Below are 12,716 nucleotides of genomic sequence, written 5' to 3'. Positions count from 1 at the left end.
TGATACCAGTTGGCTCACAACACTTGGTAAATATCACAGTTGTCAAGGTTGTTGGCAAAAAAAAAAAGTTTCATTTCCCTTCCTGAATTAATGCTTGAGCCAGATAAATTTTCCTTTTGGTAATTTAAAATCAAAACTCTTAAAAGCTGACCAGGTTTGTTTCTTGAGTTGACTTAGTTCCTCTCATGGATGGCATGATTTGATTTTTCCATTAAATGCCCTGTCGCGAGGTCTGGTAATGGAATAAGCAGATACAACCCTGCGGTAACAGTTGTTGGTTGTAACATCTCCAGCAAAGAACTTTGTACATGGGTGAGATGTACTTGAATTTCAGAACAGAAATTTTCATTACTTTTTATTGAAAACTGCACTGAACGCTAAATGTCCACCTTTACAATAAACAAATACAGCAACGGGAACTCACACTAAAACAAAAACATACTTCTGATAGCCATTAATTTTCTGTTGGGACAGTTTTAAAGTTTTTCTTTTGTCACAAAAACAGGAATGTACCTATACAAAGGCTCAAAATAGGCCATCTTTCAACAAAAAGGCAATGATTCACAAAAGACTATGAGTAGAACATGTAACTAGTTGATACAAATCTAATAGGATTTGTTAAAATCAGTCACATCTAATAACACATCTGAAGTGTTCTTGTATAAAATATCACGTGAAGAAAAGAAGACTTTATCAATGTCTAAAAAAGTGGGTTTGTTCATAGACAATCTGACAAGTTACCATAAAAAGTGTTTCCTGAGACATAAGGAAATGCAACATTATTCTTCTTGAACCCTTTCAGTTCAAGACTTTCCACTCAATAAAATAGCTGAGGATCTGAAACTGAGAAAATATATTTGAGTACAAACAGCTTGTGAAACTTAATACTTTTTTTTCTTTTTTGCATCATCAGAGGGTGTTACTGAACTTACAGCCCACCTGCCCGCTCGGTCTGCAGTTCAGACTTGAGAGCCGCTTCTCTGTCTTCCGTCTAACACAGGCAGACAGTCTTCTCCCCATCTGGTAGGACTTAATCTTCCTATTAGCAAAAAGAGGTAATGAGCCCCTGCAGACCGAAGGGACTAGAGTCACAGGATGGGGATTCCTCTTAATATTTTTATTTTGATGTTTGGAACTCTTGATGCAACATTCTAGAGCAAGGAGCTCAGGGCCTGCCGCGCCCAAGGAACTGATAAAGGAAAAAGCTCTATTTATTCTTTGTGATTTGATGCACAGATGAAAAACTTAACATACAATAACAGAAGTTGGTCATTAATAAGTCACGTGCTAGTCTCTTCCACGCTTCCGTAAGCAGACGGCGTCTTCCGTCTTCTCGCTCTTGTGGTTTAACACTGCAACGTCAATGGTGCGTATGTCCAGAATCAGGTAAAAAGACTGTCAAATTCCTTTTCTTAGTTCATGTGTGTTTCACTGTCTCTTGGTCCCGAGTGTAGCTGAGTGATCACCGTTCTGCATTCTCTGCTATTGCTCGTTGGGGTGCTCTCGATTGTCCCCGTGTTTTGTGGGCTGGTTGGGCGAGGGAGCTTGAGAGGGGTGGGCCACTGTGGGGAGGTTGTGAGTCACGGGGATGCCTCCAGGGATGATCCCTTCCATGGCTGCAGGAAGTCCTCCCGGAGCCACGCCCACGATGCCTGGCGGGTATCTGCGGAGCACACAGAAAACGGCCCTTGCGGTTAGTGCAGTGCAGGCAGCTCTGGTCTCTCTCTCTGGGGTATGAGGAGCACAGCAAACAAAGCGAGGAAGGAAATCTTCGGCTATAAACAAACACACTGGACCACTGATTCTGTAGCTTTTAGACCACTGGAATGGTATCTGAGCAAACCTATGGGAAACGCACTGGGGCAGCAGGTTGGCACCCCGGCCTGGAGCACCGGCATCCCATGAGTGCCAGAAGCTCCTGGCTTCGGATCGCGCAGCTCTGGCCATTGCGGCCAACTGGGGAGTGAACCATCAGCTGGGAGATCTCTCTCTCTCTCCCCGCCTCTCCTTTTCTCTGTGTAACTCTGACTTGCAAATAAATAAATAAATCTTTAAAAAAAAAAAAAAAAAAAAACCACCACACTGTGCAAAACAGACTCCCAGGCCCTGTGATTTAATGACTGAGCATGGAGTCAGGGACTGAGTCAGAGTGAAGAACCCTCCCCCCAAGATGCTGGGCAGCTGCAGGCCTCACAGCTGGGATTTCGTGTCCTTCCCAAAGGGGCTCCTGAGAGCCGCTCGCTCTGCACCCCACCCCCATGCGGATACAGGGAAAGCCACTACCCTGTGCCTGGGAGCCACCCCACAAGCTGAGGCTGGGAGCTGGTGGCACCGGGAGGCTTGAAGCTGCACTCCCGTGGCCTGGGAGGGGAAAGGCGAACAGGGGTGCTGCCTGCTGCCTCTGCGCGCTGAGACGGGGGCTCACTGCCACGGGGGTCATGGGCTCTGCCGCGTCAGCCACCTAGAGAACGTACGGCTCTGGCGCAAGTGGGGCTCGGTGTGGTCGAACACACTGAAGACGGGTGCTTCAGAATGAGGCAAAGGTCACACAGAACCCGGGGGGATCTGAGTGGGGGAGGCTGTGCAGGGCTCCAGCTGTGACTCCTGCAAAAGTGCTCTCATCAGGGCAAAAGGTGGGCCCGCGCGGTATGGAAAGGAAGCCAAAACAGTCTGCGTTTCCCACGTGAGTGGCAGGCTGGGGATGCCACGCAGCACCACGGCGCACAGGACAGGCCCTGCAGCGCCCAAATGCGAGTGTGCCAAGGGCAGAGAGACAATGCTGCCTTGGAGTCCAGGCTGCTCTGGCCTGGCTTCACGCACGGATCTACCGGTTCCCGTGGAGCCCAGCGGTGGCAGCATCGGGGTAGGCCCGCCTGCCCGTGCAGGGGTCCTGCCCCTCAGTCTCGTGGGCGCGAGGGCTCTGGTGTGTGCAGCCCCGCCAGCATCTGTCTGCTGGCCCCTGTGCCCAGGGCTACAGGAACATCAATTACTTGCTCCCAGGCCGTAACTTCCGTTGGCAGCTGTCTCCCTGAAGTCATGAACTCTGGTTAAGGACTCCTCCAGAGTTCGGCCTCTGTCCCCAAGGATGTCGCTGGACCGCCAGTCCTGGGCCTCACCTGTATGTGGCGCCATTGAGCTCGGGATGAATTGCTTGCTGATCCATTACTGACCAAGGAGCTGAAGTGACGAAGAACTCCTTGTTGACACAGTTCCTCAAGCTTTCCGGGATGCGACCTGGAGTGAGATCACAGCGAGTCACATCTCTTCCCCGACCAGAGAGCCGTCGGGACGCCCCGCTGGCCACTCCAGGGGGACTGCGGCTGCCCTGCAGTGCGGGGTGACGGGAGGCGGTGGCGCCGTGGGGCGGGCTCACCTGTGATTGCTCGGCGGATCTCGGTGGCGGCGGCCTCTCTCATCTCCAGCGAGGCTTGCTCGCTGTACCAGGCCGTGTGCGGGGTACAGATGAGGTTCGGGGCATCTTTCAGTGGACCCTGAGCAAAGCTGCGTGGACGTCAGATGGGCACGGTTAGAGGGCTGAGCGGACCCCGCCCACACGGTCCCCAGCCTCCCAGCCTGTGCGACCCCAGGATCCGGGGGAAAGGCCTGGAGCCACATGGTGTGCACCAGGGCCGGCCCAGCCAGCGCATACCCACCTAAAGGGCTCCGACTCGTGCACGTCGAGGGCCGCCCCTCGTATCCTGCCCTCCTTGAGGGCCTGGGCTAAGGCTTTCTCGTCCACCAGCCCCCCGCGGGCCGCATTCACCAGGAAGGCTCCTTGCCTCATCTGTGGAGGGAACGCCAAGCCTGTTAGGTGCACGCAGCCGCAGCCACGCCACACAGCAGAGCTGCCGGCGCGGGCCTCCGGCTGTTCCCTAGAGGGCACTGGCGGGACAGGCCGCCTCTGCTTCTGCAAGGTGGCCGCCAGCTGTGCCCCCCGGCCGCTGCACTTCCCCTCGGGTTCCCACGGCAAGTGACGCAGCTTCGCCACAAGCGCCGGGTGCGGGCGTGTGCGGTTACCTGCTTTATGGTGAAGTCATTGATGAGGTGGTGGTTATGCTCGTTGAGGTTGCAGTGCAGGGAGACGCAGTCGCTCTGGTACAGCAGGTCCTGCAGGGTGTAGACCCTCTGCACGCCGAGGGACCGCTCTATCCCATCCTGCAAGTAGGGGTCATAAAATATGACGCTGAATCCAAAGGCCTTGGCTCGAACAGCAACCGCCTGCCCCGTGCGACCTGTGCGGAAACAGAACGTCCAGGTGAGTGCGTCCGCGGCTGCCCGCCGCGCCCGGCCCAGGCTCCTGGGTGGCGCCGCACCCCGCTCTGCCTGCGCTGGCCAGGGCACTGGCCCAAGGCCCCAGCCCAGGGCACGGCGGCCGAGGCCAGGCTGGCCTCCGCAGGACTTGAGAGCACCAGAGTTAGTGAACTCCACCTCAGCTGTCCCGCTGACCATTCCGTGTTTTGTCTGCACTGCAGGCTTGTCCATTAGGGCGTCAGTTCTGTCTAAGGGCATACGCGGGGCCAGGTGCCCACGGCCCCCTGGCCTGACACCCATCAGCCGTGAGGAATCAGCCTTTGGTTCAAGGGTGAGACCTGCGCCTGCCAGGCCCGGATATGCCCACAGCAGCCTCAAGGCCATCGGCAACAGATCACGGCGGATGTCATTAGGGGAGCGCCCGTGAGGGCACAAGTGCTTGGGTCTCTGCTACCAAAGGGAGACCTGCAGGGAGTCCTAGGCTCCTGGCCCAGCCTCGGCTGCTGTGGGCCTCTGGAGAGCGAATCAGGATGGGAGGTCTCTGCCTTTCAAATAAAAATGAATAAAAAGTCCCAGCAGCACAGCGGGCCACCAGCAGGGGGCACTGCATCCCCTCGGGCCTGCAACGCTGGCATCACAGGGCCTCTGGTTCGAGTCCCAGCTGCTCACTTCCAAGCCCGCTCCCTAATGTGCCTGGGAAAGCACGCGGGCCCCTGCACCCTCACAGGAGACCCAGAGGGAGTTTCTGCCTCCTAACTTCCTCCTGGCCCAGCCCTGGCCGTTGCAGCCATTGGAGGAGCGAACCAGCAGCTGGAAGACCCCGCTCTGCCTCTGCCTTTAAGAAAAGAAAGATGGTCCCCAAGTGTCCTGGGCTCAGAAGCTCAGCTCCCGGGAGGCGGGGCGGCATTCCTGGGAGAATCCAGCTCCTCCCACATGGGTCGCAGTGCCCCCCAGGGTCCCCTGCGCGGGGTGGCAAAGGGGAGACGTGGACTGACAGCACGGGGTCTCCTCTGGAGGCCAGAACCTCACTGCACACCCCAAGCACTTCTCGTGCCTTCCCGAGTCCTAAGTGATTGCCAGATCGGGAAACGGAGGCGGAAGAGGCCACCGAGTTGCTCAAAGCCAAGAGGGGTATTTGGATCACAGTCCACAGCAGCAAGTGGTGGAGACCCCCTGTGGGCAGGGGGGCCAGGCCTGCTGCGGTGTAGATGACTGTAGCCACCGAGGCCCGCCCCGGCTCTCCCAACAACCCACAGCTGCTGCGCGACAGGTTCCTGTCCCACCTCTGACTCCAGTGAGACCCTGCTGCCACCCAGCCCGGCACCTGGGGGCCTGCAGGAGCGGGCCCCGGCCACCGTCCAGGTCTCCACTCAACACCAGCCTGCCTGTGGCTCCACAGCTGTGCCCTCCACCCTCCTGAGTCACCCTGGCCAGCGAGAGACCCTCTCCTTGCCTTACCCCGGGATAAACTGCCTGTCCCCGTCAGCCCCTGGCCTGCCCTCCCGTGCAGTGGCCACCGAACGCCCAGGGAAGGGACGGGCAGCGGCACGTACCAAAGCCGATGAGGCCCAGCGTCTCCCCACGAATGCGGGCCGCCCCCGAGGCCACCTCGCGGATCTGCTCCACGCTCTGCACCCGCGTGCCTTCCCGCAGCGCCTGGTAGAGCCACGTGTTCCGCCGGTACAGGTTGAGGATGTGGCATATGGTGGAATCGGCCGTCTCTTCCACGGCTGCAGATGGGATGTTGCACACGGCGATCCCTGGAAAGCCAAGGCGAGGCCCCGCGGTGAGCGAGCCCCACGTTCAGGCCGCCCTGAGCGGGAAGCCGCTGCCGCCGGGTTGGGGAGTGGGGCGCAGGGCCCTGTTCAGCCGCTGCCCGGCTGGGTGCCCTGGGGGAGGCCCAGGGCATCACTGAGGGTACCGGTGCCCGGTTCGGATGCCAGCATCTCTGTGCAAGGACTTGGCTCACGCCCAGCCCAGCTCCTGGCGGAGTCAGCCAGGCCCGAGGCGGGAGGCGCAGGAGACCAGAGACTCAGGGTGGACCCAGATCAGGCCCACAGGCCCCTGGGCTGGGCTGGGCTGATGGTGTTCAGTTTTTGAACTAAAAACACCTGTAGCCTGATGGATACCTGGATCCGGCTGCGGCCCGCCTCTGCGGCCCGAGCACCACCCTGCCTTGGCAGGACGCAGCCAGGAAGCCCTCCATGGTTACTGAGAGGTCACTAGGGCACAGGACATTCTGAAGGGGTGGGGGCCGGGGGCCGCGGGAGGCGCAGCCACGAGGGCTATGCCCAAGGAGGACCCTGGAGTCAGGCAGGAGGGGCCCGGCACTCACGGCCCTTGCTGCCCGTATGATTGGGGGAAGAATGTGAATGTTTGCCAGACAGGGCCAGGGTGCAGTGGGGCCCTTCCTAAGATCCAGAGCCCGCCGTGAGCCACGGGCAGCACGTGACAGTGGAGCGCCTGGGAGGGGACCTCCGGGGCAGCAGGGCAGGGCCCCTGTGAGGCAGCCCTGGATCCTGCTATCCCCGCCGGCGCGGGCCCCCACGCCACGTGTCCCCATGCCTGGCCCTGCAGCTCTGGGACCCCAGGAGGGGCTGCACCAAGGCCAGGCTGCCTCTACGTCCACCAGGGCCTCGCTGGCTTCCTGGCCTCTTGAGGTACCGCCCCATGAGCTTGGGGCGCCTCCCTGCTCACGCAGGAACACACAGCCCCCAGGCCCCCAGGCCTGCAGGTGACGGGTTCCAGGCAGAGCAGGCACGTGGCCCCGAGGAGCCTCAGACGGGCGTCAAGGCTCTCTGCCTGGGACCCCACGGGGACAGCCTCAGAGCCCTCAGCGTGCGTGTGTGTATGTGTGTGTGTGTGTGTGTGTGTGTGTGTGTGCGCACGCGCACTTTCAGGGATTCGAGGAGCATCCTGGAGGCAGGGGTCTCCAGCAGGGCGGGTGGGGGGTGGGCGGGGGTCCACCTGCTTCGGTGCTGACCCGCCAGGGCTGCTCGCCCTAGGATGAGCACTGCCTCCTGGGACGGCCACTGTCAAAGGCTCCCTGTCCCCCCGGGAGCTGGACAGGTCCCCCGTGCCCGCAGGCTCGTCCTGCTTTCCCGCTGCTGTGGGTGCCAAGGGCGGCAGGGCCTACCTGCGGCGTCTGTGATGGGCTGGCCAGCCACGCCTGGCCGGCTCCCCGGAGCCCTCCCCCCGGAGCACACGGCGCAGCTCGGGCAGCTCACCTAGCTCGCCGGCGGCCTTGACGTCGACGTTGTCGTAGCCGCTCCCGATCCGCACGATCACTCTGAGGGCCTTGAACTTCTCCAGGTCCTCCCTGGTGAGGGTGATGGTGTGGTACATCATGGCGCCCACGGCCTCGTTCAGCACCTGCGGCGGAGGCAGAGCAGTCAGGGCCCGCCCCTCCCTCGGCCGGCTGTGGCCACCTGCCGGGGCCCGGCCCACCTTCTCGTGGATCTCCTGCGTGGACTGCGCGTCACAGAAGGCCACGGTGGCCAGGTCCTTCAGGATGGGCATCTCCACGGTGCAGTCTCTGCCGTCCAGCAGGGCCACCAGGGGGCGGGGGTGCAGGGGGCCGTTCATGATCTGGGGGCGGATACCTGTGGGGAGAAGAAGGTGTGGTGGGTGGGGGCAGAGCCACAGACAGCCCCGGCACCTGCGGGTCGGCCATTTCCATCATGGGGGGCAGGGGTATAACCTGGGGATCCCCTGGGCCACCTGAGGCAGCCGCACCTGCAGGGTAGGTGGGGAGGGCGGCGCCTGTCCTGCCAGCTCCGTGGGCTCAGACCCCAGAATAAACTGGAATAGGACGACCAGTCGGTCACCGCACCCGAGAGACGACCAGGGACGATCAGTGCGGCTCCCAGGCACCGTCTGCGGGGCCCCATTAGGTGACCTCAGGAGCAGCTTACAAGCTTGGTGGGGTCAAGCCCACGTCCCTGCCTGCACCAGCATCACATACAAGGAGAGGAAACCAAACCGCAGGGCCCCAGGCGTCTGCACCCTGTTTCTAGGTCAAAACGGTGCTGGGCAGACTGAGCCACTGTCACTGCGCTGGTGGGGACGGGAGGGGAGAACGAGGTGGGAAATGTGTGCCAGGCCAAGGCCCGCAGGACCCATTCGGGAAGCTTCTCAAAGGCCCAGTGAGCGACAGGTGCGTGTCCGCTCCCGCGCCAGGCACAGCGGCCAGTGAGGTCAAGGAGCATGAAATTGAAAGAGAATTTAGGGGCCGGCATGGTGGCATTGTGGGTTAAGCCGCTACCTGCAAAGCCGGCATCCCACATGAACACGGGTTCAAGTCCTGGCTGCTCCACTTCTGATTCAGCTCCCTGCTTATGGCCCAGGAAAGCAGTGGCGAATGGCACAAGTGCTTGGGCCCCTGCATCTACATGGGAGACCCGGAAGAAGCTCCTGGTTCCTGGTTTTGGCCCGGCACAGCCAAGGCCTTTGCGGCCATTTGGAAAGTGAACCAGCAGATGAAGATCTGTCTCTCCCTTTCTGTTAACTCTTTAAAATAAATAAATAAACATACCTTTTTTTTAATAAAAGAAAACTACCATAAGGGAAACATGACCAAAAAAACCTCACATCAGAATACCTGGGTTCAAAACCGACCGGCTCCGGACTCCAGCCTCCTGCCCTGCAGAGCCTGGGACCGCAGAGACCCGCACCACGTGCAGCCCCAGCTTCTGCCCCGGCCCTTCCTTGGCTGCTGCGAGCCCGTGGGAGAAGCGAACCAGTGGATGCGAGGGAGCCCTCCCTATCCACCTCCAATAATACAGCTTTAGGGAAAAGAAGTCATTTAGGTGCAAAATACTTGACATTCCCACACCTGAGGGGTCTGAAAGTTCACGGAAATGCAGGCTACGAAACCGCGTTTTGGGCACCAGCGCAGACACCACCAACGTCCTGAGGTCCCCTCGCCTTTGCTGAGACAGCCGGCCCAGAGCTGCTCAGCGAAGCCCAAGGACACGGGCTGGGGGCGCAGTGCAGAGGGACGGCCCCTGGTCTTCCCCACGGCGACGCCACGCAGAGCAGCCCAGCCACTTCCAGACGTCCAGTGGGGTCCGGGCGCCTCCCAGCAGTCATCTGCCCGGCCCTCCCAGCTTGTGGCCTTTGGCATCGCTGCCCTCGCCCTCCTGAGCACCGCCGAGCATGGGGAACGCAGCCTGCTGTCCAGCAGACACCACCCCGTCAATGCCCACCCTGCAAGGGTCCGGGACACGCAGCCGCTCCTGCCAGCCTCCCCCCAGGTGCGGGAGGCCTGCAGCACGCGTGGGAGGTGCCACAAAGGGGCAACGCGTGTTTCTGTTTTGTCAAACTGGAAACTGTTACCATCCCATTAAGAAATCGAGCAGACAGCTCTGCTGTCCCTTGACACTTTCGCATGTCCCCGCAGGCGCTGGTGGCAGCCGTCCAGGGCCCCACCCCGGCTGGAGCTCGGTGCCTCAGTCGGCTGGCCCAGGCAGGCCCGGGGTCATCTCTCCCTCCCACACCGACCCTGGCAGGAAAGAGCGGTGCTCCGGCCTGAGCGACGCGAGGCGGGAGTGCTGGCTCCAGCGAAACCAGCAGCAGCCCGGTGCCCAGGCCACACTCACCTGGGTGCCCTCACCTGTCCCGGGAGCGGCACCTGCTAAGCTGGGTGGGACCTGGATTCCTGGACACCCGGCCAGGGCCGTCCCCTCCCCACGGCTGAGGCTTCGCAGGGAACACCGTGTTCAGGGACTGCTTTTGTCCTGGCCCAGGCAGAGCAGGCTGGGGTCGCCGGGGCACCACACCTGGGAGGGCCCAGCCACGTACACGGCCGCCTTCCACTGCTGGGGCTGCAAGTCAAATGCCTGCAAGCAGCCGCCCACCCAGATGCCTGCACACTGAGGGCTCCTGGTGTCAGGCCAAGGCAGGGCGGTGCACACAGGACGGTGCCAAGGGCAGCCTTGTGCACTTCCGGTGAGCAGGGGCAGGGCGCGGCCAGCCTCCAGGGGCCCTTGATGTCCCCTCCACTCAGTGAGAGCAGGGGGCTGAGTCTCCAGTCTTCAGACTGCTGAGGACCTGTCCACCCCCACAGCAGAGAGGGGAAACCGAGGCACAGAGCTCCCGCCTTTCCTTTCTGCTGACCGAGCGGCGGCACGGCCAGTCCCACAGGGCTGTCTCAGCTGCCTCCTCCTCCACGCCTGACTCCAGGGACCCTGGGGGGGCCTGGCAGTCACTGATGGGGGTGGGGAGTACACGGTCGCTCCCAGCCCCTCCTGCCCTAAGGGTGAGGATGCCCGGCTCGATGGCTGGGGATGCTGGCAGGAGGCCCACGCAGAGAGCACAGGACCTCGGTAAGAACCCGCGTCGGGAGCTACAGAGCGGCCACCTCGGAGAGCCATCTGCGTATGCAGAGAGCCGCGAGACACGACGTCCAGCTGGCGTGGGTGCCCGCAGCTGTTACCCAGGTAACCGACTCCAGGTGGTTGCCTAGCGATCAGCTGATCTCCCTTTGCAGAAACCTCCCCACCCCTCCCCTCAGGCTGGACCCGGGGGAGGGCAGCCGAGACCCGCATCCTGGCCACAGGCCCTGCACGGCAACGCAGAGAGGCCTGGGCTGCTGGGGGACGCCGGGCAGGGAAGAGCGGCTGGGCGGGGGTTGGGGGTGGGGGATGGGGGAGTGGGGGATGGGGGAGTGGGTGTGTGGGCGAGGTGCAGGGACCTCAGGGGGCTGGGGATGAGGAAAGTTCAGCTGTTTGTGTTTGTGTCTGGCAGGAAAGGGATCAGCTTCCAGGTGCTCCCCGGGGAGTCCAGAGCTCAGAGCTGGCCTCTGCCCATCACCTGCTGTCCCCGCAGTCACACTGGAGGCCAGCACACAGGATCCCAGGGAGCCCCGGGAACGCCCACCAAGCCTTGATGCCACCATAGCTACAAAACAGCATCAGACTTCATTCACTCCAGGGAGCTACTTCTCCCTCGGGGGATACCAGCAGGCACCACCCGCCCTGGGGCGGTGACCAAGGTGGACCAGGAAGGACCCAGCCTCGAGCAGCTACTGCAGCATCTCGGACTCACCTGCCCGTTCTCTTGGACGCTGAGCTATGCCCACGGTCTTCAGACACAAGAGCTGCTGCCTGCACCGTGAGAACTCAGCCATCCCAGGGGCGCGGCTCTGCCACCCTCAGGATAGCAAACGCGGTGGTCAGGTCTGCCCCAGCGGGCAGCGGCTGAGCCCCTTTTCACGAGTGCCCGACACCATGGACAGCAGCCTTGACCCCAGCGCCGGGCTGGCCAGGAGCGCAGGTCACCCCGGCTCGAGAAGCAGCCGGTACGTGGGGCGGCGACCAAAGGAGCAGCTGGCCACCATAAGTCACCCGTGGAGAGCCTGCGTGGGCTGAAGGCCTCTTGGAGTCCCCCAGCCGCCCTCTCGGCAGACACCTGACAACACCTCAGAGGTCCCCAAACTCTCCCCCACCCCCACCCCCACCCGCACGGCGGCTGGGAGGTGGGAGCACGGGCCCACGTGACTCCCAGCTTCACACAGAGCACCGGGGTTGGGGGGAGGCAGCAAGGGTCCCTTCGGCCCTGCATGTGAGGCCTCCCCAGCCTGAACCCCGCTCCCCCCCGAGGCAGCCCTGCCTGGTCACGCAGCGCCCACCGTGAGCAGTGATGGCGTCCGGCTCCACACACACACCTTCCCGTCCATGCACCTGCCTGCAGTGCAGCACGCCCGGCCCTCACTGGCTGGACTCGCCGACTCTGGCTTCTAGAAGGGCAGACACCGGAGCTGCTCTCACAGGGTTCCTGGTTTCCAAGATTGTGGCCAAATACTGAGGCTGGCAAGTAAGCGTACCCCCACCTGACCCTCATCATCAAACCAGCAGGTGTGGCCGTGTGGCACCATGGGGAGGAGGGGCCTGCTACCCCACAGCAGCGGCAGATGGACAGTGACTCGGAATAAAACCCGAGGTATTAAGGGTGCCACTACCTTAAGATTAAAAACAAACAAACAAACAAACAAACCAGCAACTGCCCGTGGGCATCTCAGCTTTATTTGGCCTCATTCTCTGCCTGCCCTCTGTGCTGTCTCTGGGATGCTCACTCTTGCCACACCCTGGGAGACAGGCTAGGATTGATTCTGGAATGCCGGAATTCCCTGGGGGGAACCTGGCTGCATCTCCCTCGTCTCATCTGCCAGCTCCACGTTCCCTGGCCTCTGGCAGCCTCTCCCTCCCAAGCAGTGCAGTCCACCCTCTGGGTCCAGCCCACAGCCCCTGAACCACAGGATTCTGAATTCAAGGCCCGGCGCTCCAAGCTGGGAGCTGGTCTGGAACCCGGCGGAAAGACCAGCAGGCACCCAACCTCTCCCCAGCCTCAGCAGCTGCCCACAGCATTTGCATTAGCAGGAGCTGCGCCTCTCAGCTGTTAGGACAAATGCCTGCTCCATCCACGGCTGTCTGGAGTACTCTGGTACTTACATTAAAATGACTCAG

General features: G+C 61.2%; 1 protein-coding gene across 23 annotated transcripts in view; it reads right to left on the bottom strand.

Moving 5' to 3' along the window:
* Window positions 1–342: 342 nt before the first annotated feature.
* Window positions 343–12,716, bottom strand: part of CTBP2 (C-terminal binding protein 2) — a 124,497-nt gene continuing 112,123 nt past the window's right edge. For all 23 annotated transcript variants that reach the window (XM_051833531.3, XM_089313850.1, XM_051833533.3 and 20 more), the window contains 8 exons: window positions 7,699–7,853; window positions 7,479–7,623; window positions 5,805–6,011; window positions 4,018–4,232; window positions 3,654–3,784; window positions 3,374–3,501; window positions 3,117–3,234; window positions 343–1,663 (listed from right to left, as the gene is read on the bottom strand). In XM_051833531.3, the coding sequence (XP_051689491.1) occupies window positions 1,483–1,663; window positions 3,117–3,234; window positions 3,374–3,501; window positions 3,654–3,784; window positions 4,018–4,232; window positions 5,805–6,011; window positions 7,479–7,623; window positions 7,699–7,853 (1,280 nt within the window). In that variant the 3' untranslated portion in view covers window positions 343–1,482. The remainder of the gene's footprint in view (window positions 1,664–3,116; window positions 3,235–3,373; window positions 3,502–3,653; window positions 3,785–4,017; window positions 4,233–5,804; window positions 6,012–7,478; window positions 7,624–7,698; window positions 7,854–12,716) is intronic.

Source organism: Oryctolagus cuniculus, chromosome 15 (genome assembly GCF_051225735.1).
Source record: "Oryctolagus cuniculus isolate XC-2025 breed Fujian yellow rabbit chromosome 15, ASM5122573v1, whole genome shotgun sequence".
In the NCBI taxonomy this organism is placed as follows: domain Eukaryota; kingdom Metazoa; phylum Chordata; class Mammalia; order Lagomorpha; family Leporidae; genus Oryctolagus; species Oryctolagus cuniculus.
The sequence above is the reverse complement of the archived record's forward strand: the minus strand, read 5'-3'. Positions and strand labels throughout refer to the sequence as shown.